Consider the following 26,876-nt stretch of genomic DNA (forward strand, 5'->3'; position numbering starts at 1 on the left):
TAAGAGTGTACTTGCCTGATATACAGAGGGATACTAACAAAAGGCAAAAAGTGGGTTTATTTGCAATGGAATTCTGCCACATTTTTCCATCTGGGGGCAGGAATTCTCATAAATCGACAGCTGCAGAAGGCAGTTAATCCAAAGGCTAATCTCTGTCTGTCCAAATTGCTTATGGACAAATTTGCAACACATACATGAGGATTTCTGTATGCATCTCAGTGAAGCCAAGGAGAAGACAGCAGCCCACAGTGGGAATGGTTTGGGTGGGAGAGTGGGCAGTGGGGAACATTCATGCTGTGCTGGTTTTCACAGTAACCTTGCCTGGCAGCTTGCTTGCCATATTTTGATGAATCACTCAAGCAGCTGTGCTAGTCCTGTGCAAACCCGTTATGCTGAAGCTCCAAAGCAAGCTGATTTTGCATTTCATTGTTCAGATCACCATACAGACTATTAGGAAAGGCAGTATCTACATCAAAAGATTTATTTGGTTCAGTGTTCAATTTCAGACCCAATTTCTGGCTTTTACACTTGCATTTACATTTCCTCCTGTCAGCAGGCTCTCCTTCCTCTTCTTTTACCCACATTCTCATCTACTTTCAGTTGTTCTGTATTTGTGGACTCAAGTCTCCTTCAACCCCTCTTTCTCTATATTTTTCTTCGCTCTGCTTCTCCGTGGTCTCATGCAGGTATGGACCCAACTAGTTTCCGTCCCCCTGAAAGAGTACCAAGTACAGTAATCTCTCTTCCATCATAAATCAATGGTCATCTGCAAGGAGTGCAGCTGAGGGCTTTGATTCATTCTGAACAGGGAGCAGTGGCAGTAAAAAATTAATAAAAAACAAAGATAACAAAAAAATCCTCCACTTTTAACATAACACAATCAAACACAGAAGCAAGCAAGCATACAAACCTCACACCAAACCTAAAACACTTGTTAAAGAGAAGAAAGGACAGGAATGTAAACAAATTTTCCAGGGGACAATCAGGGTTCACGAATATGTTACTATTTTGTAATTCTGTCTCTTGTGCAGCTCCAGTACCTGTGTTTGAACATAACTACATGAGCTAGTGAACACAAACCAGACACTTTTCCAAGCAGGTCAACACATAATTGAGTTAGTTTTTCTTGGGGGACCTCAGCCTCTTCCTATAGCATCTGCCTGCCCAAGACATAAAGTTCTTGTGTAGTCAGGGGATTTTACTAATCTTTTCTAAGGTATGATGTAGGTGTTTGATGTGGAAAGTGCTGACGCTTACCAAAGACAAGAAAAACCCAAGACAAGAAAAACTCCTGATGCAGTGAAGTCCCTGCAGCTCCAGTGAAGGGACAAAATACAAGCTGAAGAGGCTAGTACATAGAGGAACAAATGGGCATATGCCAAAGGCAGCATATCCAGACATCAAAACCATTTTCTATTCAAGTTCCCTCAAAGACTGAGTAGAGTATGACTGGACTGAATTTGCAAAGACACCAAAAATGCAGCCCTCAGAGGAAGTTGTTAAAAGGCACTAGACAAACACTCTACAAAGCAAGAACAGAGTCGACAACTACCATTGTACACCTCTGAAGGGCTTGGGGGAAATTGTGACCAGAAAATCAAACGTTCAACAGTTAATGCTGGACATGTTACAAAACTCTCAAAATCAACAGGCAGTTTCTCCAGTCCTTGCTGAAACCCTTTAAGCTGAAATAATTCCCATGTTACACAGGAACTTCTAAGGATGACAGAGTTTATTTTCATATTCTTAACTGGGAAGAAGTCAGTACAAGAAATAAAGAATAGCTATTATTTTCATCTGAGCATTCCATTTGTTTCTGAGCAGGATTTTCCATTATGTATTCACACGGAATTTACAAACAAGCCACTCTAACGAAACTGCACTGTCTTTTCACCCACTAACTTGAATTGCATGCATGTAGAGTTCAAGTACTGTGTGGACCTTTTTAATATACACATAGTATTATTCCTGCTATATTAGTCACAGTTTCTATTTTATTTATAATTTCAAGATTCAGCAATTCACATTATCATGCATCCAGATAACACTGACACACATGTTCAAAGTCAAATATACTTAACTTACTTTTAAGAACATTTCTGACTTCAAGGCTAAATCAGGGCAGTCACATTTCATGAAATTTCCTTACCTTTTTTCTTAGGAAGTTCACATCGAGTTTCATTGAGGCGCACTTGTTTAGTGTGTTCAGTCGTCTACAGGGCAAAGAAAATTCAAAAGATTAGCAGTCTCTGATTACAGGGCATTTCTTTATGCAAGTTAAAAACCTTTTCTCTTATCTGACTGTAGGGTGCCAACTGCATACAATAGGCTTCAGAAATGATACTGGTCATATATTCCAGCTATAAGACCACTGCATCACCGTCACTTTACCTGATAGCCAGATTTTATAGATTGCTTTTTAACTCATAGACATTTACACACCTAGCACAGGAAACAAATACTTTTGTTGGCTGGGGAAATGACAAGGAAGTGAGTTGCCATATGCAGGACTGTAATATAATTGGTCTAAACTGTGGATTTCAAAGCAGTGAAAGACCAAAGGAAAAAAAAACAATGATACAGTTTCTCACTTTTGGCAGTTGGCATCTCTCTAAAAAGCTGACATCAAGAACTTTTAGCAGGTACCTAAATGTTTCTCTAAACCCAGTAGTTTCTTTCCCATATCTGTGGAACTTAGAGACAGGTTAACACACCCAACATGTAACAAATCTAATATCTTTAACTAAATATTTTTAGTTATTTTTGACCACGTTCATATTGCTGTTACCAGCATCTCCAGAAGGCATCTGCTTCTTAAACCCAAAGCTATCCTGTGATAACAGTGGGTTGAAATGACAATTTCTCTGTGTGAGTGTGCCCATGTGCAAGGACAGACAGAGGACAAGAAAACACGCTCTTTCAATAGAGAACCTACCATGCTAATGATAATGGATTTGGGTTTTTTTAATACTTAAAGATCTTGATCTATGAAACCACCCAAATTCTAAAAGCAGAGGCTCAGAGTTAAATATGTCCGACTTTGAAAATTTTCCAGATCTAGGACTGAATTTCAAAATTAAGCAAGGTAGAGTGAGAGATCCATGTGCCCACAACACTCTTCTGTAAGCTGCCTGCATCTCCTGTGTCTTTATAGCAAGACCTGCTACTGCTGCTTTTGGGTCTCAAGACAAGACCGCAAATCTCCAGAACTGATAACATATGAAATATATGTGATAAGTTACAAGGACATGTGAAAAAAGTATCACATCAGTAATATAATAACAACATAAGAACATTATGAAAGTAACATATTACTGCCCAGAACTTCTAATATTAAAAATCCTTTCAAATTGCCACCACTAACAAAGAAAAAGCCCATCCAGTGTTGATCTTTCTTTAAAAAAAAATCCCTCACAAAATATCATCTTCTTATTTGTAGATCAAATACTACTCCCTAATTCAAGCCAATAAATCTGTTATGCCATATCAGAAAAGTCCTGTGCTCATAGTATTAATTTGAGTATAATGTATTCACAAGCACACCCTGCATGCATGATAGCAATGTTCCTGAAACAAATTTCAGGGTATGTGGCTCTGTAGTTATATCTTCAGCCTTCTGCCCAGAAATCTTCTTCATCTATTATTGCAAAACTTATCTTTTGCCCAAGCATGGAATTTCTCAACCCAAAGTGGCATTTTCTTGGGGCCCTGGGTCTGAGAAATGTTCAGTGCTTCTTTTGAGAACAAAACGTTTAAATTTCCTTATCAGTATCAATTCCAAATACGTAGAGGCAGAGACAGATTTTCAAAGGACTCCAGCCCAACTTTCTATCCCCGGGGACAGCTTCCTCTGAGCAGTGAACCGGAGGCTAATAGTGGACTCCCTGCACCTCTTCATTAGCTGGCCTGTGCTGAAGGGACAAGTCTGTAGCCACATTTCCACACTGACATGCCACTGTGTGCTGCTTGAGTACTTGTAGCTGTATGTATGAATCAAGCTGCTGCTGTGCCCTCACACCTTAACATAGTGAGTGGGGAATGACTCCTTGTTTCCTTGACCTAAATGTGTCCTGCAAGGCTGACCAGGAGACAGACATCAGCTAAATTCATGCCTAGAGGCTCAGAAACTCTGAGAAACCCTTGCCTCCTTTCCAGCTGCTCATCAACACTGAAAACCAAGCCATCAACTGCACCTCCCTTGCGTTCATGATAACAGGCACTGAAGAAACTCTTCTGAGAAAGAGGGCTTTCTCCACAGCAGCCCTTGGCAGGTGATCTCTGCAACTGCTTCCTCAATAGTTCACAAAACCCCCTCTATACTTATTGCCTATTTGCAGTTGTTAGGGAGAAGATGTAGAAGAAAATATTTTCAATACAGTGACCAGTGCTCCTTCCATTCACTATGGCGTTGCTTGCCTTCCAAAAACTAAGGAGCAAGTCATGCACTTCAGGAGCTGGAAGATGAGGAGGCAACAGCCCATGACATATCCTTCACCCTGTATGCACTCAGGTATCTCTGTGCATCTCAGCCCACAGCCAAAAGTGTGGTGGCATTTCTATTAAGAGAGGCTGCTTCTGCAGCACAGAAAGGTGCAGAAAAAACATGATCAGACCCACAAGACCATCCAAAGCCATCATTTTTCCACTAATGGCATCCAAAAGAGAAATTGTTTCAACAGGGATTAATAGGTCATCTCTATAAAAATTAATATCTTTACTTATAGAGACTTGGGAAGCCACTCTGTTGTCCTGTCTGCTTTATAATCTGGCTTTGCTACAAATAACTTGCTTCATCAAAAACAAAGTTACTTTTTACTGGGTGACAGGGACTCAACCCCAGGTTTTAAATTCACCCCTCTATGAAACATCGGTATGCTTTCTGGGGCTCTTCCAGTGCTGTGGAAAGATTTGCCAGTGAAATTAGAGAACTAATGATCATATTTGTGAGCTTGTCTGGTCCTAACAACTCAAATCAAAGCCAGTCTGTTTCAACTTCTTTTGCCTTGTTGATGTGCCAGTTGTGGCAGAAAGCTTTTCTCATCACTTTAAAGCTGTCAGATGACTGACAGTCAACTCCTCAGCAAGTCTTTAGAAAAGCAAAAAACCAGAAGTTTCTGGCTAAAAAGGCTGTCAGTGACACCCCAGCCGAACTGAGAGAAGCTCTACACTTTTATGCTACTGCTTCAAAACATGGGAAAAGACTGCCTGTTTGTATTGTTAGCAAAACACAAAGTCTGGACTTGAGAAAAGAAAGGAAAAAACACATAAAATAAACACAAGAGAGGTGGTTACATAAAACCCAAATAATCTAGGATGTATTTGAATGCTTGTCTGGAAATCTCTGCAGTATTCAGGGGAAGTGTTTCAGCGATGTTAATTTTATTTCCTCTCCAGAAGATCACAGGTAAACACTGCCTTGGTGGTTTAACACATCTCTATGGTGAGACATCTATGTTGGAAAGTGACCTGTGAAGCAATTCTTAAAAGACCAGCAGAGATATTCAGGTGCCCAAAGAGATGTTTCTGGTGTTGTTTTAGATCCCCTAGAATATCAAGCCCTGTTTCAGCTGCTGTAGATACCTTGGTCCAGTCAACACATGGAGAAGTCTGGGCTACCTGAGGAGATCTACGACAACCTGGTGTCAAAGACAACAGGTCTTCAGGGCTCTGCATACCATCTCCAGTGCTGTAATTATCAACCCATATGATGGAAGTTCTTCGGAATCAGGAAATCTCTAACTTTTGCATCCTTTACAGCACTGAGCAGAGTTTACAAATAAATATAAGCTTGTAAGAAGGCAGGATCTGGCTGGTTGGAAAACCTTGTGGGGGATCTGTTGTCCTGCTTAAAGAGAAATCCAAGTAATAGGGAGACAACTATAAAGTGAGTTGAAGTTCCAGGGGAAACCCTGGAACTGTTCTGCAGCTGCTTCCAAGCAGGTGCTTGGGAATGCAGCCAGGGGCACTGGTCAGTCATGCAAGGGGAGGCATCATGGGGAGGGCTAGCATGGACAGCACAGTGTCTCTACTTCAGCAGATCTGCAAATGTCCTTTCGTATGGATTGTGACCAGGAAAACACACCATATGGTTCTGAAAATGCCTCTCTGAGGGAACTACAAGATTTCTTTGCTTTTTTGTTATTCCTAGCCAAGTTTAGGTGCTGCATACACATGTCCCTATCTGGGTTCTTCTGGTGCTGTGTACTTTGGGAAGAGGACATCCAGCTCCTCACGCTGGACTCTTAAGACCTCACCTAGCTGAAGTCTTAACACAATATAAGGGTCCTCCCAGTACCACTAGGGCTCGCAAAGTGTGCAAAGCTCACACTGGCATGTCCCTGCTCCACCAGTTTTGTGCATGAAGAGAATATATTAGTTTCCAGTCCTGTCATGGCTGCCACTGAGGAAGTTACGTTATAGGCCACATGCTCACATTAGGTGAGTGATCTCTCCTGGAAGTCTGTGTGAGCCATTCAGAGCAGGGCTTTCTGTCCCACAAGTGGAAAGCCAGACTTATGCCCTAACAGCACTTAGAGCAATATAAACTTGGCACTGGTACTGACTGTACAACCACCCTTTCAGAATTCTAATGGTAGAATGTCCCATCCCGTACAACAACCTTTGGGTTGTTTACAAGCTATCTTAGAGCCAACAGCTATGGAAGAAAAAGCTGCTGACTGCTTGGCATAGTTTAAATTTTAAACCTTGGTTTAGGGGGCTATGCATCAGACCGCTACATACTTGGTCTTGATGTTCTTAGTCACTGTATTTATGTGAATACAAAAAGTACAACATGGCTTGGCTTTTCCTTCTCACCTGCCTATCACAGCGGCCACAAAATTTCCCAGAGCAGAGTTGGTTACTTGCTGTTTTGGAAATGACACAGAGATCCAGCTATAAAATTTTCATGCCCAATTATTATTTTGGCAGGTTGACAGCATTTGCTTGCAGATTGCCTGGCAATTCTCTATTGTTCATTACTCAATAAAATCTGAGTGGAATCTCTTGATAAATATGCCTCTAACCCAAAGGCCTCAGATTTTGGTTTTTACCCTGCCAAATTTTCAATTATATTGGAAACAGCAGGGATGTTATAATATCTCAAAAAGGTCACTGAAATCCTTTACAACAGGGAGTCTTAGTCTTTCTGACTAAAATACTACCAGCTGCCTTAAAAAGAAAAGGTTCCTCCTCATTTGTGCCTCCTGTTGTCTTGTATACTGCAATGCCATAAGAAAACTGATTATAAAATGAGATTGAAAGTCTGATTTAAACCCACAAGAGCAGAGAAATTTAGTGTTTATGCTATTACCATTCAGAGCTAAAACTGCTCAAACTTATTATCCATTCTGGCATTCCAGCTGCAAAATTATCTTCCAAATAAAAATGAGAAACCCATTTTGTTCAGTACTATGGGCTGAATGCACTGTTAATCAGCATGATAGCTTGGTCATGCATAGCTTTGAGGGCAGTTTTGAATGTTTGAAGAATGGAAGTTTTACTGCCAACTGGGGATCTGTGCATACAGAAATAATAACCAACCTTTTTTTAACTTTCTGTTTCATCAAAGTCCATCACAGTCTGCAGCTCTCATATGATATACTGGCATGCGCCTTGTAGTAACACCATCACAGAGCAGAGCAAGGGTAGAAAACTGGCCACACTGGTCAGCTGAGCTGTGAAGATTTCCAATACACTGGAAAACTATGAAGATGTTGGTTTGATAGCTAATACAGTGACAAAGCTAGTATGAGTGGGTAGCAGATGACACTGTTTACTTTTATTGATGAACCTGAATCTTGGTATTTGGTACAATGGCTTTTTACGGGTCGCTTTCAGCTAAAGGTTTGAAGCTGATGAGTTACATCAAATTAAATATCTGCAAGCTGAAAACATAACCTGTATATAATACTTGTATTTCTAATCTTATAAGGTGCTATTCCTTTTTTTGGATCTAAACTGTTTAAAAACTCCCAACAAAAATTCAAGTCAACAGGTGTTGTCTTCTGAACAAATTACAGAAAAAGTTACTAGACAGTCATAAACCCCTTTATCTTTGAATAAAATAGTTTGGAAATATCTGTGTCTATGCTTTTCTCTATAGGTCTCAGCAGTATCACTTGATTTAGGTTAATGTAAAGTATTTTGTCACGAGTGCATCTATGCAGCTGCTAGTCAATTTTCCAAAATCTCATATTTTAATAAAAGAGAAAAACCCCCACACCCAACCACTCTCTAGCTACTCAGCTTATAAAAAAAAATCTCACAAATATATCAATGTAGTGTAACTGTAGGTGTATCTGCGAGTCTACAGAGAGGCTGCAGAAACAAGAGATGAGAGCTGTTCCCACTTCTAGCTGTGTAGGTGTTGGATGCCTGGTGACCATGGTAGTACCACCACTACAAATTACTCCAGGGAAGAAAGACTAAGGGAGAGTCACAGAGCTATGTAATGACTACACCTCACTGTTTGCTCTCACAAGAAAGAGACAGGAACAGACATCATGCTTGGATTTTTGAATGGTCCTTCAACTTTGTGGGAAAGGGCAGAGGAGATGTCAACCTTCTATCAGTACCACTTTCCAGTTCCCAAGCTGTAGCAAGGTACGCCTTCCATCATTCCAGACTGAAGCAGGGGGATGTACATGTGTATGGGAAGGAGGTTTCTTAGGCATGGGCGTAGTAATCTTTCTCACCAAGCAGACAGAAGAGAAGTGGATCAAGTCTGCAGTTATTCTGCTCTCTGGCATCTGTGAGAGCAAGCACTGAAACATCCAATTATTTCAAACTGATTTGTCTTCAGACACATAGGTTGAGACACAGAGAAAGAGAATATTCTGTTCCTCATAACCATAAGAGACAACATGAGAGGCAATACGTCTCACTTGCAGCAGGGGAATTTTGGGAAAGCAATCTGACAGCTATGCCCAGTAATTACCTGGATCCTCCAGGAAGGAGGGCATGGAGAGATGGACTAGATGAAGTCTCTTCCAGCCCTATTTTCTGTGATTCTCAGAAACCCTATCTGCATTCCTCCATCACAGACTCATTAATCCCTGCAATGCACAGTACTACGTGGAACAGCACACCATCTCTGATGACTTTAGCCACAGTTGCAGAAGGAGAAATAAGAGTCTTGTCCAATTATCTTGATGTTGGTGTTGTGAAAGTTTCCGTAACATGTAATAAAGGCTGCTTGCTTAAGGACCAGATGCTCCTTTGTCCCTACTTGAAGAGGAGAGGAGCAGAACCCAGTTTGAGCTGAGTACAGGAGAAAGAAGAGGGGAACAATGCCTCTGCAATGTGGTTTTGCAAAACTGCCACAGAACTGCTGTGTCTTGAGTCCTGGGAGACAGTACTTGAGCAATACAATACGGTATATTCATCACAGGCAGAGTATAAAAAGCAAGATAAACAGCAAACACAGGCCCCCTGGGAGGTGCAAACCAGGGAACAGTTGTAGTAGCTGTAGTACTGGGGGGTTCTTGTCCCGCTTCTCTTACTGGTGCCAAAAGAGAGCACCAAGGGAATCACAGCAGCAGGAAAACCACATCTGCTGCCAGAGAAAAGGGCTTGCTGAATTCTATGCAATAAAGTTTCATCTCTTCTGCTGCGCTTGGATATGAGTTATTAATGTGTGACTCAAATGTGACTCTCACTTATTCAGGGTTTGCTTGCACTACTGCTAGTTCTTAAAAAGCAGCTGTTTCAAATCCATTGGATTTGGGTCTTCTCAAATCGTGTGATGCTTTCTATGAGTGTAGTGGGTGTCCTACTACAGGATTCTCCATAAAAGAAATTAATTTAGAATGCTGGCATTATACATATCATCACTTAATTCACCTGGACAAGCAAACATCTCTGCTGCTGCTATGCTAACAATGACAAATCAGCTCATGCTTTTAAATTATCAGAAAAGACACTTTAGATGTTCTTTACCTGCAAAGAGGTTCTACAAGGTCCTTGTCAAGAAAATCATGATCTTTCTTTACTGCAGCAATGTCAATGGGAAACTGGGAGTCTATAAAAGGAGACACAATATTAAGATGACTGCTTGGTATTAAAATGAAAATATAGTCTACACCTAAATTGCTTTGCATGTGCTTGCTCACTGAAATCTATCTAGTATGACCAATTTCCCTCCGCTCTGGTTCCCTTTCAGCTGTATCTGTGATTCTTTGAGCCACTTCATTTTTTTCTTCTATTAAAGGTATAGTTGAATGTCTAGTGCACCAGAATGAGGGCAAAATTATTTCATTTTGGCTTAAAAAAATACTCAATTGTTAGCTGTTCATTCTAGTCCCTTGAACAAATGAATGAGATCCAGGAATTACACACTTTCTTTATCCACATGAGCAACAAGGTTCTTCATTCCCACCACAGTGACTTAATGAGTTATTTGCTAGACAGACTTTGCCCCAAACCCGGAAATGTTCTGTGCTTTTCGCTTTTAATACGGATCCCAATAACTATTATTTCAGACAGGGGGTTACTCAAATAACAGACAAAAAAAAAAGAGCTGAATTATAACCCCCAATATTAGCTAAAAAGCCAGAATAGTGTGCTGGAAGCTGACATTTTTAATGTGAAGTGACATGGCTGCAACACATTAGTGGGCTCTATAATGGTGGACTTGTTCCAGTGCTGTGGCTGCTCTCCAGACTGCTCTGCCATGCTTAGGTACCACAGCAGGATGTTGGGATACAGGAACTTCAGCCAGCATTTTCAGACATTAGTGCTTAACACTGACATAATAGATGCTTGCAGAAAGCACCTTGTTTTCAGAGACTCAGACTGTCTAGAGCACATATTGATTGCATAGGAACTGCTGGAGCCCAGCACAGGTTGTTTTTTGGAGAGAACATCCCTTTGAGTTCAGCAGGCAGCAGGCTCTCCTTTCTCTGGGGGAGTTGGTATCTGAGATACTCTGATCAGAAGGCAAACACAAAAGTACTACTGGCTACCCAGGGACTGTGGTAGTTACATATTTATGTTTGTTTTGGTCTGGCAGGCTTATTAGTCTTTGTTGGATTTAACTGAGCGTGCCTGCGTCCTGTGGAGCCACCTGAGAATCTCTGCATGCTGCTCCTGGTCCCCAGGCACCTGAGCAGCTCACCAGGACCCAGCACCTGAGCTGTGATGGACGTCAGCTGGCCATCAGAAGCCATGGACATGTCCTTGGCATCATGCTCCCCACCACCCTCAGCCTCACACAAGGGCATGGATGGTGTTCGAGCCGGCTCTCTGCAGAGCTGGCTCTGACCCATGAGGTTTCTTGGCCATCATTCCATGAGTGGAGCCATGCTGCCTCCAACTCAAGCCGACTCTGGAAGGTGTCCAGGGGTGTTTGGCGGAGCTGTGCTTTGGCTAGTAAGCCTGAGTGGGATGGAGCTGGCTTTGTGTTTCTGACAGAATATGCAGTTTGGGAAAAACTAGGATCAGCTGCAGTTTCCTTCTCAGCATTGAGATAGGGAGAGCAGGAAAACCCAGCTCCACTCCCCAAACCACTCCTGAACACAGCAGCAGCACAATCACTTGCTCTGCCCTTGGGGACATTACTTCCCTGGGCACAAACTTTACAGCTAGGAAGGGGACACCACCATTCACAGTGACTTAGCACTGAAATATTGGTTTTTCTTACTTTGCAAAAATGAAGTGCAGCTCAGATTATTCACTTTTGGTAACTTTGCAGAGTTTTCAATCTTATTTTCAGCAAGATCAAAATTTGCAATAACTTTCAGTGTTTTCATCTTATTTTAGACACGGTTCAGGAAGTTTTAAAAAAATAGACTCATGTTTTTGGATATTTTGTACTTGTTCTTGTTAACCTTTGAGGTTTACACAAACTATGTCCCTCTTTTTTCCCCTTTTTTTTTTTTTTAACTTCCCATGGCTATGAGGGCAGGAATCTTACTTTTCTTCATGCACTGGTATGACTCTAGCAGCTGAGGTTTTGTGAAGCACCCAGCCATGACCATAACTCAGTTAAATGTAGTGTTGGCTGACTCCAAGCTTTCCTGGCAAGGGCTCAGTGCACTTTCAGTACTGCATACAGAGGCGAAAAACTTACTTACTCTCATAGAACTGAGCATATTGGGGAAATCCAGCTGCACGTAACCAGTCACACGCTTCCTTTGCTTCGATTTCTGAGCAAAAAGAGAAAAGAGAAAAAAAGATGACATTTCATTATTTTGAATTAGAAGTTCTTTTATTACAAGTAAATAACAAAGAGACTTGGTAGTATCTATTTGTTGCTTAAAGAACTGTCATCACTCTGAAGTATTTCTTTATAGCATCAGAAGAGAGTCCCTCAAAGAAATCTGCCTGTCTCCGCAGGACCCTGCGGTGCATATAGCCACTTGGTGACTGGGATGAAGTGTTAACTATTTCCTCCTAAGCAGGAGAAGTTGCTTAGCCAGGTTTGTGGTCCTGGGATCTACCCTCCCTCAAGGGTAAGTTGTTGGTGAGAGGTGAAGATGGAGTAGGGTGAAAATGGGGTGACCGGGAGCATGCACTGCATTTTTTCCTGTTCTGACATTTCTTGCGGAGCGAAATGCCACATGAAATCCACTGAAAGCTCTGCCAGGAGAACCTCAGTGCAGGTGCCATGACACTGAAGGGAAAGTCACACAGGTAGCATGTGCTTTCATACCTTTAGCCATCTGAACTCCATTATGTGGACTCCCTCCATATAGAGAGTCAGTTACTTTCAAAGGATGATTCATTTCACCTTAGTGTCTGAAATAGGTGGAATAAATCAAACACCGAAAATGCTTTCCTCTTGTGACTGCTAATGGAGGAAGAATAAACAGCTACAGGTATGCCTGCAGAAGTAAATAAAATAGACACAGGCAATAGCTTCAAGCACTGCTGTTGGCAGAAGGTACCTCAACTTCTACCGAGCTCCATGGGCTCATTTTGGGGAAAATAGTGTGCTGGGTCCAGCTCTGCCCAGACCCACATTGCCTGCATGTGCAGCTGCTCCCAGAGCAACTAGAGGAACAACTGAAAATAGACGCTCATCCACATAAATGGAAAACCTGAGAAACATGGAAAATCCGGGAAACATCTCCTTGCTGTCCAAATCTAGATCAGAATGTACCACTTGAAGAGTTTCGGTTTACAAGATTGAAGTCAAATCATGTATCTGCACCTCTTACACTTGGAAAACACAAAGAAATAGAGTGTGCAGGTGTTGAAGAAAGTAGACATTTTACGTTGCTTATTAATCAACCTGAGTGAACCAGTCAAGGGTTTTGGCACATATGTGGTTCTAAAATCCAGACAGCCATAACACAACCCCCTGAATATAAAGCACGCAATGGAACTGGAAAAAGATAATCAGGCTCTGTTGCTCTTTTGCATATTCTGCCTTGCATGCAAAAAAAGTTCCAGTTGTAAACAAGTTTTCTGCTAAAATGCATTTTTATAGATAGGAGATACTGGCATGAACTTTTGCCTATGTAATTCTGTTCAGATCACTCATCATACCCTGAATGACTTTACCCACTGAAGCTCACTGTAAAATTTGCTTTGAACATACTCTGCAGTGTGTGACCCACACACCTTTCTGATCCCCTACATAATGAGTTACACCAGCAAATTTTGTAGCAGAAATCAAAATTCAGAATACAATGTCTATGTATCAAAAGCCTGATTTCCCAAAGATGATTAGACAGCCAGTAACAGCTCTGCAATGATCGCAATCATTAGCAGTGCTGAAAAGGATTTAGGTCTTAATTTGCTTTGACATTAGCTCATGTCAAGGCCAAAAAAAGGAGTACGAAAGTACATTCAGTTCTTGACACTGCACAAAAGAATAAGCAGCTTTCCTAAAACGTGGCTCTCACTACTGCACATCTGTGTGCTGAAAGCACATCTCTAGTATGTTCCAGTTAGCCTATTTCTATTAAATGCTTGGAAAAAAGACAAATCTTTATACTATTTTCTTTTGCTTAATTCAAGCTCATGAAACACAGATGAATCAATTCCATTTCAAAATGTATTTTACAACTGAGAACAGCTGTATGTACATTCTAGCTTCATCTGGCCTGGAAACACAACTGACAGAGGCTGTGGGTGATGGAGAATGCTACCATTTAATGCTCTTATATGCTTATCATATTTCAGTGGTTTTTTGTAGTTGGCTGCTCAGAGGAGCTTGCTGAGGAGTATTACTGCAGCCCAAATGAGACCTAAAAAATCTGATTGCAATGGGTGAGTAATAGCGGGGAATAACCAAGAAAATATTTCTTAATTTTTTCTGGGGTTTTTATTTTTTTGTGGTGGTTTTGTTGTGTTTGAGTTTTTTTGTATGACGCTGTTTATAACACACTGTATTCAGTCAAATATCACTGACTAACTTCTGCCTTCAAAACTTTGACTACATCTCCTCAATGAAGGCATCTATGGACAGTATTCTCGTTTTCTCAATGACTACTTCAGACTCAGCCTTGAGTAAGATTTGCTAAGCTTCTAGGATACTGGGTCTCAAGACAAGTATCAGTGCCCAGTTCCCTCCCATCTCTCTCTTTTTGGTCTTATTCAGAGGACAGCAGAAGGGGAGAAGTGCAATATGCTGCTGGCACAACCAAAAATATGACTTCTCTCATACAAGTGTATTTCCACTTGCTAAAGGCACCTGTTCCAGTTCCCCTCTTGGTCACTCCTAGTTTAGGTGAAAAGGCACAACCAAGGATTCACTCCTCAGCAGACACCAAAGGTGATTTCTACTATCTTGCCCTGGGCATGTAATCCAAGTTATAGTTCTGAATGGAATACAGATGCTTTTATTACTGGATATTGCAATGTTTGAAAAATAATTTGAGATGCTAAGTTTAACCTTCTTTTTCTATGCCCATACTCTAATATCTGTTTTTTCTTACTTGCTAGTTAAACATCAGTTCAGACTTTGAGAAGAGATGTGTACAGCACCAAAAAGACCTCACTGAAGTTGTAGGGCTGTAGAAATACTTCTGGCAGTGTTGGGCCAATCCTGTTCCCATGTCCAGGCTAATCAGGGGTCTGATCCCGCCTGCAGCAGCTGCACTGTCTTGGTACAACACTGAAGGATGCAGAAAACTATACGTGTTCACAGGTGGCTCCAAGGCAGCTTGTCAACAGCACAGAGAAGGGCTGTCATGCTGAGAAGGGTGATTTTAGAGAGGGCATGGCATAAGGCTGGCAGGAGCCACAGCTCCTCCCAGAAACATGTGAGCCACAACACACCCACAAGCAGCATCTCCCTTGGCAGGATCAAAAGGCTGCTTGCCCCAACACACATGATGGTGGGTTTGCCCTTATGCACTACTACTCTGCTCTGCTCTGTTGATGGAAAAAAAATCAGGGATAATTTACCTACTGCTTTCCACTTGCTTGGGCAGCAGTTAATTACAATCATTAATTATTAAGGCTAGATAATAATTCAGTCACAAATACTGACAACCATTGCACTGTCTCACAGAACTCGAATTCTAAGGGATTTTTTCAGTTTTTAGCTGAAGCTTGGTAGAAAACAGATTTCTCTTTTCCATTTCATTTTCCCACTGGTAGTGAGTTATAATTGAGATTCACATGCGCAAAAGCCCTCTAGCCACATTTTGAGGATGATCTCCTCATGGCCTCCATATTCCCCTCATCTACCAGCTTTCCCAAGAGGTATGTCCAAAGTCCATTGCACACAGATGTTCATAGAATCATAGAATTACAGAATCAGCTGGGTTGGAAGGGACCTTCGAGATCATCAAGTCCAACCCTTGATCCACTGCCGCCGCGGTTACTAGACCATGGTTCTAAGTGCCACATCCAGTCTCTTTTTAAAAATCTCCAGGGACGGAGAATCCACTACTTACGTTGCTGCTGTTCTTTGTCACATCTTGCCCCAGAGGCTCCCCAGAAGTTCCCTCTGCTTCACCAAAACCTTTCAGTGCCCATAGTGACTAAAAACCTTGTCACATACTTCTTTTATCCTCTAAACCATCTTGGGTTTTCCTCTTTTCCCCCCATAGGACTGTCTCTTAATCTTTCCTCCTAGAGTTGTTCCACTGTGTATTAAATTAAATGTTTATCAGACACTGATATCGTAGCCCAAAGCATGTATCGTGCAGTGGAGATTGAAGTGCAAATCTCTGACCCATTTTTAAAATTTATTTAGAGCAAAATGAGGAGACAGGTTCACCTAGGAAATGTGACAGATGTCCAGAGCACAGCTAGGACTTTTCTTTGAGTTTATCTCTACTATTAAGCAGGTTTGAGCTTGTCTCCCACAAACAGTGCTCTGGCTATTCTGAGGCTAATATGGATATAGTTGCTTGCCATCTTTCCCTCTCTTCCAACACTTCCTCTGGCTCTCCACAAACTGCTCTGATCGTGCCCAACTTCAGATTAAGACTAGCAGCCAGATGCCACCAAAGGGGACATCCTTGCCCCACCTACCCAATGCCAGCTGGCTCCTTCTCCTGCTTCCTTTTCTGCCACACCAGCTCCTGGCTAACCCTTCAGAGATCTCGTTCAACCCCCTAAGCTGGTAGAAAACTAACTCCCCAAAACTGAGAATGGTCTGCTGTTGGATTAGCAAACTGACACAAATCCTCTAAGGGTCCTGTTTAGTTCACATTAGCTCCATTTTAACAAGCCCCAAAAAAACCAAACCACCGGAGCAGTCCTTCCTCACATGAAAGAGCACAGGACAACTGTCTCAAGCTGTTGGGAGAAAAGTGCTCTGTCAAGAGGAAATCATGTAAGTAATTGAATTCTCTAGCTTCAGATGTTATCACCATCCACAAATATCAATGAAATGCTACAGTCCTTTCCCTTTTCCTGTCTAGATATCAGCATGTCATCTTATTTGTGCCTTTCTGCCACTATTCCTCTGTCTCTTCTATCTTTTGTTTTGGTGTTTCTCCCCTTTTTTTTTTTTAGATTCAGATACCCCTTTGCACAATGCAGTGAAAGAAACAGCAACTAGAATAAAAAAGGTATATAATTACCCCATCTACTGAGTGTATGGCAACTTTATGTGATAACTTTATTATTTATCTGTCTGTAACAAATCACTATTTATGCTTACTTTTTTATTCCCCCTATATTGTTCACCACTTAAATCTAATTTACTAGACTCAGATAAAATACCTAAGGGTATTAGAGAAAATGATTAATCAATTAATTGGAAAGGAATTTTACTGCGCCACATCACTGAGCTCCAGTGTCTATCCCAAGTCAGTCTGTAAAGCAGAAGAGGTCTCACCCTTGCAAGTCTTTGGGAGTAGAGTTAACAGCTTGGTGACAGCTCACAGGTTTGAAGGTGGTTAGTCTGGTGTTATTACCCAAAAGTTACATTAACTTTTCCTCCTTCAAGAGGACGAAAAATGTTGTGATGAGAGTTTGTGCTGCATCTTCCACAACAACAACCACCTGGAATTTTAGGGTCAGTTTGGAGGCTCAGCTCATCCCAAGGCTGAATAAAATCTTTTACTCTCAGGAGCTGCTGTGGACCTCTGTGAAATGTAAACCAGAGAATACTTCTGGGGAGGAAACACTGATCATGTCTTAGACCTGAGGCATGCTCAAGGCAGCTGTGGACGCTGTGTGGGACAGCTTCAGCCTTGTCTCACTGGTCCTGGTTTATGAACCTTTCAAGTCATCAACAAGCAATGTCACCGCCCTGATGTCTTCCCAGAAGGACACTCATAAGGGAAGATGGGATCTTTAGGAAAGTTCAGTTCAGGTTGAGGCTGTTTGAGAACAGCTCCAGTGCGTTTCAGCTTCTTCATGCAGCCCAGTCTGAGATACTTTAATGGCTGCCATTCCTCTCCTGCCCCTATATCTCACAGTTTTTAGGATACTTATCTGTGTAACTCCTATTCTTATTTTACAGATGGGGATTAAAAGCACTTCAGAAGTACACGAGCAGGCTCGAGGTAAGGATAGTGGGAAATAGCTGCTTGTCTGTTTTATCTGTCTGTAAAAATATGGCTACATCACTCCTCTGTTACTAATACCCTTAGAAATCTGGCCTGGACAGCCCAAATTCCAAATTTCTGATACTTAAATGCATCGTTCTACCATTACTCAGCTACTATGTAACACTAAAGGCTGATATGTTTCCATTGGATGTCTTTTGTAAAGCTTCTTCAGAGATAAGAAATTAGATTACAGTAGGGCATAAAGGTGCTAAATTGGAAATAACAGGAAAATATTTGTAAATACGAGAAAAGATTACTTTTCAAGGTCACACAGGAAATTCACAGCAAAACAAGAGCTCACTTCTGAGCAACCTGATGTAGTGAAAGGTGTCCCTGTCCACATCAGGGGGGTGGAACTAGATAATCTTTCAGGTCACTTCCAACCCAAGCCATTCTATGATTCTATGATCTACAGCTTACATGGAGCGGGTTAATACCTTAACTACTAGATTATCATCTCGCTTTGCTACTGCAAGCAGGTTGGTGTAGGTCATGGAAAAATAAAAAACTTGTCATATTCCCTCCGTAAAAAGCCCCATACAATTTAATAAAGACAGATGCAATTTTCAGCAACCTTTCATGTTGCATTGTACTCACAAGAATTCTTAAAAGAGGAAATTCTAAAGCTTTACTTGTAGGGTGGTATACATTTTTGTGCAGAGGACAGTAGTCTCTCTTAAGTTACTTAGTCTTTTAGCATAATTTGCTGAGAACTCCATTTCAGGGAATGATTTTAGGTAGAGGTCTAATGGTTTACCCCATTCTCTTCCACTCTGTAGGACTTCTTCAGAATAATTCCAGTAATAACACAATGGCAATTGTACCATGTAGCCATAAAATTACACTTTATAGTACAAATATATAATAAATAAAATAAACCATAAGCATACAATGAATTTATGATTTTACTACACTATGATGCATAGTCTTCAATAAATCCTGATAATAAGGTTTTCAAAAGTGGAATTTCATCGGAGTTATTTTGTGTCATGCCACATAGTTACTATTAGAAACAAGATTATGTTTTGCAAGGAAGGAACAAATAAAACTGTCAAAGTGTTATTTTAATAGTCCTTAACCTTTTGCGGAATATTGTGGTACTAGTAATAATATGATAAAATATAGACCTTTTAAATTACTGTGGCTGAATATAATTCAAATATCAATAGAAAAAGATTCTTTCAAGCTCATGAGTAGTTTCTTTATGTGTAATTCTTTACACTTGGTGAATAATAGTCAGATGATGTCCATTCATGCTCTGACTTCTTAGAAAGGTTGAAAGGTTGAAAGTGAGAAGCATGATTATTTATGGGCATGAAAAAAAATCTCATAAGCTGAAATATTAAAAGATTGGGAGAGCAGATGAATAAAGAAGGGTTATGATAAAAGGGTATAAAATCAGGGGTAATACAAAAAGAGGAAATTGGGAACTTTGATTCACTATACACACAGGACAAGGACAAGGAGAATAATAAAAAGGGAGGAATGCAAAAGAAGGAAGGTAATCTGAACTGACAGAGGATTTTTTAAAAATACAATCTATAACATTAATTACCAAAGGACACTAGGATCAGGAGATGAGTGTGCTCAAAACTGAGATGGTGTCTATTACCACCACAGATTTGGAAAAGAATTCTCCAGAATGGAATAAATGAACTAAAGACAGTGTTATGAGAATACTTTTTCTCCATTAGATGATCCCATATACAGCTCTTCCTTCTGAGCTACTGACATTTCTATTACTCAGACATAGCTATGACTATATAAAATGTTTCTTTCAATGACTACAATGATTCTTTTGTTTCCTACTACAACCAAATTCTGCACAGCCCAGCTGGGAAACTTCTTGTCAGTCTTTTATCTTGAGCAAGGCTACATTTCCTAAGAAGAAAGGTGTGTTCTTCCAGCAAGGAGTTAGGAACCTAAGTCCTCCTTGGGTGAAAGGATTATGCTAGGAAAGGATTATGAATCCCTTTCCCAAATTAATGGGATGCTGGTAAAACTGGTAGACCTGAAATTTATAGCAGGTTCATCAGGCACAAAACTTTACAGATCTCAGAATAGTTGTCTGTATTAATATTTTTTACATGTAGATATCATCAGAACTAGGTATACAACAAAATGAGTTCCCTCATGCTAATAACAAGAAGGTGGCAGTGCAAATAGGAATGGAGAAATTACAGTTTGCAGTGTAGGAGAGACCTTGGTACCACGTGCTACACTCCACACGTGCTTTAGGCTGAGAGGTGACTCACAGGGGCCATCGAAGCAGCCAGCACACCAAGCCAGCAGGGATGTAGGGACACAGTAAGGACCTTAGGAGTAAAAAATATCCTGAGGAACTCCTAGTTCCGAGTAATTAGCCAACTTACTAGGCAACCATCACTGTTCCTAGGAGTCTAGCACAAAATCAACTCCCTAGGGAATTCTCCCATTATGTAGAGTTCCAAGGAACTCCCTCTGGTACAGGGTGTACAGCACACTCAGGCACCTAGCCATAAGAATGCAATGAAATTTGGATACCAAGCAGTCTTAACATTTGAAAGTTTCAGACATAACATTAATAACACTGAAAAGATGTTTAATAGAACCAACTGATGCTGAAAATCCCATCATAGAATAGAATCATAGAATCGATTGGGTTGGAAAAGACCTCCGAGATCATCGAGTCCAACCCTTGGTCCAAATCCAGTCCATTTACTAGATCATGGTACTCAGTGCCACGTCCAATCTGCCTTTAAAAATCTCCAGGGATGGTGAATCCACCACCTCTCTGGGCAGCCCATTCCAATACCTGATTACTCTCTCTGTAAAGAATTTTCTCCTGATATCCAACTTAAATTTCCCCTGGCGGAGCTTAAGCCCGTGCCCCCTTGTCCTATTGCTGAGTGCCTGAGAGAAGAGACCAACCCCCACCTGGCAAGAACTTCCCTTCAGGTAGTTATAGACGGTGATGAGGTCACCTCTGAGCCTCCTCTTCTCCAGGCTGAACAACCCCAGCTCCCTCAGCCTCTCCCCATAGGACTTATACTCCAGTCCCTTCACCAGCCTTGTTGCTCTTCTCTGGACCCGCTCCAGCACCTCAATATCCTTTCTGAACTGAGGTGCCCAGAACTGAACACAATACTCAAGGTGTGGCCTCACCAACGCAGAGTACAGGGGAAGGATCACCTCCCTGGTCCTGCTGGCCACGCTATTTTTGATACAGGACAAGATCCCATTGGCCTTCTTGGCCACCTGGGCACACTGTTGGCTCATGTTGAGCCTCCTGTCAATTAGTACCCCCAGGTCCCTTTCTGCCTGGCTGCTTTCCAGCCACTCTGTCCCCAGCCTGTAGCACTGCATGGGGTTGTTGTGGCCAAAGTGCAGGACCCGGCACTTGGCTTTATTGAACTTCATCCCACTGGAATCAGCCCATCTCTCAAGTCTATCCAGATCCCTCTGCAGAGCCCTCCTGCCTTCCAGCAGGTCGACACTCCCTCCCAATTTGGTGTCATCTGCAAATTTGCTGATGATAGACTCAATCCCCTCATCTAAATCATCAATAAAGATGTTAAACAGGACTGGACCCAACACAGACCCTGGGGAACACCACTAGCAACCGGCCGCCAGCTGGATGCAGCCCCGTTCACCAGCACTCTCTGGGCCCGACCCTCCAGCCAGTTCCTAATCCAGGAGAGGATACATTTGTCCAAGCCATGGGCTGCCAGCTTTTCCAAGAGTATATTATGGGAGACAGTGTCAAAGGCCTTGCTGAAGTCCAGATAGACCACATCCACAGCCTTCCCCTCATCCACCATCCATGTTATATGGCTCAGTTATGTGGTAAAACCAAGAAATCCAGGTCTTCGAGTGTCCTCTTGAGATTTGTTGTTGCTCCTTATCATCATAATTTCTATTTACTGCTCGTTTCCCTTTCTCCTTCTCTTTCCATGTCTTCCACTCTGAAGTCACTTAAAACCAACTCTCTTCCATTCATTTCTCTGACATCTCTGCTACCCGCTGTCCCACATGTCCACTCAGTTTATACAACCTTACTCCATGCAAGGTTGTTTCCCATTGTTTAGCCATGTTCCTTTCAAATTCCTGAAACAGGATTTTAAATCCCCCCTAACCCAAAAAAGCTCTCCCTATCTTCAAGTATCACTTCGAAAACACTTTTCTTAGCTTACAATGCAGCACTTTGTGATGACACAATAAAACAATAGCTTGCAACCCACAACTCATCTTGAGGAACTTTAAACTGTTATAAAAACTGAAGAGAAAGTTATATATAGGGATCACTTCATCCCTGGGTGAAATGCAGCTGCATTAGGATGAAATGTGGCAGCTGCACAGAAGAATGCTGTAGCAGTTTATGACAAGAAACAAGGAGAATATTTTATCCAGCTGCAACTACTAACAGGATTTATGAGATAGATAAAATTCACATTATATATATATATATATAGGGAGCTGACAAGGACATCAGGCTCTCCTCCATTTAGTCTTGGGAAAACTACTCTGGTATTGCTAATGGACAGAAGTGATTAAGAGCTTGGTTCCCTTCACATCCTCCTTCCCCATTAGGATTTATATTCCTTTTCTTGCCTTCTGACAGCCCCCATGAGTCTTGGCTTAGTATAGACTTGGAGAAAAGAGTACCACCCATCCATTCTCCAGTACCATGCTGCCCTTCCCAGCTATTTGGCCTGTCACTCAAAACCTGAGAACTGCTGACTTGAGAATTAACAGAACTTTGATACGTGAACACTGTATGCCCACTGAAAAATATGTTTGGATAAAGATCTGGAAAATGTGAGTCTTTAAGGACTATAGTATAAAATATATGGTATTTTTAATGTGGAAGGAACATTATCAAACAGGTAGATCCCATCCCTTAGGATCTATTTCAAAACTTCTGGTGATTCAGAGTCACTATGGACAAATTTTCAAAATAGACTCATTTTACAAGTTTCTGGCTTTGGGTTCTCAAGAGATCTAGGTGGCATCTAAACTTCTACGTATTATGGCCTGAAGACCAAAACAGCTTCTGAGCTTAAATTGAAAAGAGACATGTTGCATCCAGCTGTATTTAGAAAACCTCCAAGTGTACGCTTACTTGCCACCCAGATGTGCTATAAAGCAATTTTTGCAACCTACTGTTGATAGTTCCATAGCTAGTAGATATTATGAAAAAGTAGTCATTGAACCATTGTAGCTGTTTGTACCTCTTCATGTTGTACATTCCTGTTCAGCCTCGGGAAGGGGTCAGTCTTGGTGGAATCTCATCTATAACTATACATACCTGAAGGGAGGGTGCAAAGAAGACAGAACCAGGATGTTCTCAGATATGCCCCGTGACAGGCAATGGGCACCCAATGAAACACAGAAACACTTCTCTGAACATCATGAAACACTTTTTCCCTCTAAGGGTGACTGAGCACTGGTACATGTTGCTCAGGGAGGCGGTGGAGGCTTCATCCCTGGAGATATTCAAAACCATCTGGACACACTTCTAGGCACTTGCCTGTAGGTGGCCTTGCTTGAGTAGGGGGGTTGGACAAGATGACCTCCTACCTCAACCACTCTGTGATTCTATGACTATTTCAGGAAATGTGTAAAACTAACCCTGAACTGACCCAACAGTAAGAAAGAAAATATCTCCATCAGCAACATCATACTTTTCTTAGCGAAGAATTTCAGCTTCCTTGCTGTAAGCTCCTCTACAGCCCTTTTCATCTTGAGGAAAATTAGCACTGTTGATTTTGGGACCCAGAGAGTCATGGGAAGGGCATGCATAACACCAGGGAGAGGAGTAGATAATAGGAAGTATATATGTATCAATTTCAACTGTACCACTACTGGAAACTTGCCATAACTTTATAAGTGTTATTATCTTTGTAGCTGGGTTAACTCTTTGATTAGATTGCTAATACTTTAATCACTAGAGCAGTAAATTCTTCAGTCTGTACACAAGGTATGTTTCTTCACTGCACATAAATTGCACAAGATGTTTTGTCTGGTACTCTGCCCTTGAGATCTGGTTTGAATTTGGATGCAGCAGATGGACTCCACTACATGCAGCTTGTAGCTACCCCCTGTCCTTGCAAGGTTTTGAAAAATGTCATCTCTTGCAAGGCAGGGGAGATTTGCAGACAGCCTGAACTCAAGCAGCATACAAGATATTAAAGGTCTCTGGAGTGGCCTGACATTCAGAGGGCTCCCAAGAGGATGTAGTGCTGGTCTGAGCATTAGTTTCAATTCTCATGGGTACTCATAACTCCAATTAAAGACAGAGATTCAATGTCTCTGGAAGGCAGGGTTTTCAAGCTCAGTGTCCTAAACTGGAGGTCAAATTTCAGACTTCAATGCCTTGCTTAGATTTTCCATAATACCCAATGTGGTTTGCATGTGTGCGGTACTGAAATTAATTGGTCAGACAGTAATTGGAGCTCGTCAGATGAAAGGCACTATGGAATGCAGGAGAATGCTTCATGTTATAATTTGAGTGAAAACGTAAACAATACCCCAAAAGATAGATGCTGTCATCGTAAACTTTCTCTCTGAATTATGCAGATAAGTAGAACAAAACATATCTCCTTATCAACATATTAATTATTCTTTGATTATGCCCTTCATGTTCTGTAGATGTTTAAATTACATGTGGGCAATCAGATATACATCAGAGAAACTCTACCCATCTGAGGTGGTCTTCATGCTGTGAATTTATATTAAACACTGAACATTAATATGAAAGTAACTCTCCTTGGAGATAGCACTTTGATGTATTAATAAAAAGATTTCTCAGTTCTTGTTTATCATAAATTAAGATTAAAACACTTTCTTTTGGAGTTCTGTGTGAGATGAGTAATTTGTAGTGCAAGAAACATTGATAAGATACAGCACATACAGCAGAGTTCAAGTATTGAAGACTGAGTTCCAAATCCATGGCTTGTGCACAGTGAATGTAATGCAAAGTGCTGAGCTCCCACCTGGTATTATCAGTATTATCTGCCATTATCAGCTGATCAACACTCCAAGCAGATCTGTCTTTAGATCCCACTGTTTCCTTATTAGCTCTTTTCATGAAAGGGCCTATTGAGAAAGATGTCCCCTGTATTTCTTCCAAAAAAATTGAACCCTGAACAGCAGAACGTCACTTATTCACACAATTTGTAAGAAGCTGTCATCTACACACATTCCAGTAACAGGAGGGCTGACATTATCCTAAAAGTACAGGCAAAAGCTGTACCTACAGACCCAGATGTCTTATTTTTTTATTCACAACCATATTGTAATTATTATTACATATTGTAATTATTATCATTGAAGTATATCAACATTATTAACATTTCATCATGCCTCGAGACCATAGTGAAAAATCATTTATAAAATGAAGGTTAAGATTACTTGTGGATAGCTACTATTTTATTATTATTATTTCTGAGAGGATCAAACACCCGTATCTGTTTAATGCTTTTATCCAGCTGCTGTTTACTACAAGAACATTACTAATGAGAGCTGCCAGGATGTCTTTTATGACTGTATGAAGAAATGAGAAATCAGCAAATTATTACTAAACACAAATTATTATTTTCTTTAACTGGATATTCTGAACTTGGTCTATCTTCCTTTTTGGGGTTGGATTGATCAATCCTATGTCAGTGTCAGATGCGATGTGATAAGCTGGCTCTGCCATGAGCAGGGATTGGGCCAGATGACCTCCACTGTTTGATGGTTCCACTACTTTTAAAAATTATTTAACTGACAGAAGAAATAGCATGTACTTCTGTAAAGATGTTATTGTGAACTAAATTTTACATTTTGCTTTGACTATGCAGTGCTGTAAGAACAGTGGAGCACTTTAATGTGTGTTTTAGCATGATCTAGTCCAGAGCCCCTAATTACATGGCTGTGTGCTGATCTTTGCAGAGTCAAGAGAAAAAACAAAGAGATTAAAGGAAACAATTACTCACTTACAAGAAAAAAAAAAAAAAATCTTTCCTCGTTCTGTTTTCACAAAAGCACCCATTTTTATGCAAGTGCCTTCCAAACACTTCTGTCCAATATGTAAACAGTACTAAATGGGGAAAATCAAACTAAAGGTTCTTTTTTACAGAGCAGTGGAGCTTCGGACAGCTGTTCAGTTTCCATTATCTATCACATGATGGAAATTGTATTTAATTTACTGAATAGATATAGATAACTTTCAGTATCAAAGTGGTGATTTCAAAGGCCAGAATTTTAAGGATATTTAAATTTATGAACTGGTAGGGTGCAGATCTTAAAAGATGTTCAAAGTATTTAACTCTCATTTGCCTTCTCAAGCACCTTTGATTTTTGATTCACCCAATCCTGCCTTCTACTACCAGGTGGCTGCAGACATTTTCTGTGCACTCCAACACACACGCATGTAAATGCTTTTTGAAAACTCAAAGGGATGATACAGAGCAAACAATTTTACCAATGAACTGAAATGTTTTGGATACATAAACTAACAGAATTCCATGATTTTTCTTCACACAACTCATTAGAATGTTTTGTTTATTCCCCTTTAGAATGAAAGCTGCAGTCCATACGGCTACAGAGCAACACACAGAAAACAGGCTAAAGTAATTCCTACATGATAGCTGTACGTAAACATATATATTCATTCATGTTGGAGGGAGGAAGAAATCGAACTCTTTGCTATGTTGGTATAGTTATTATTTTTAGCCCTTTTGGCTGAAGCCTCTAGTTTCCTTTCCATACATTTTTAAATAGAAGATTGTGGGGGTCTTATGTGCTCCTTCAAGTAGAGAACAGACTTTTAATGTAGTGAAAATACTGGTTTTCCATTCTGCAGCTCACCTAGGTCTGTTTCCATCTATTAAAGCAGTTGTACAAAATAACTGTTTCCTATAACACAAAATTCTGCTATGGCAGAAGTAA

The 26,876-nt window shown here is 40.9% G+C and overlaps 1 protein-coding gene across 5 annotated transcripts in view; it reads right to left on the minus strand.

Moving 5' to 3' along the window:
- STARD13 (StAR related lipid transfer domain containing 13) overlaps window positions 1-26,876 on the minus strand; it is a 293,516-nt gene that overhangs the window by 26,495 nt on the left and 240,145 nt on the right. For all 5 annotated transcript variants that reach the window (XM_018071073.3, XM_018071074.3, XM_008934242.4 and 2 more), the window contains 3 exons: window positions 12,075-12,146; window positions 9,940-10,021; window positions 2,150-2,213 (listed from right to left, as the gene is read on the minus strand). In XM_018071073.3, coding sequence (XP_017926562.2) covers window positions 2,150-2,213; window positions 9,940-10,021; window positions 12,075-12,146 — 218 coding nt within the window. The remainder of the gene's footprint in view (window positions 1-2,149; window positions 2,214-9,939; window positions 10,022-12,074; window positions 12,147-26,876) is intronic.

The sequence above is a fragment of the Manacus vitellinus genome, unplaced genomic scaffold (assembly GCF_001715985.3).
Source record: "Manacus vitellinus isolate BGI_N305 unplaced genomic scaffold, ASM171598v3 scaffold_2_pilon, whole genome shotgun sequence".
Taxonomy (NCBI): Eukaryota; Metazoa; Chordata; class Aves; order Passeriformes; family Pipridae; genus Manacus; species Manacus vitellinus.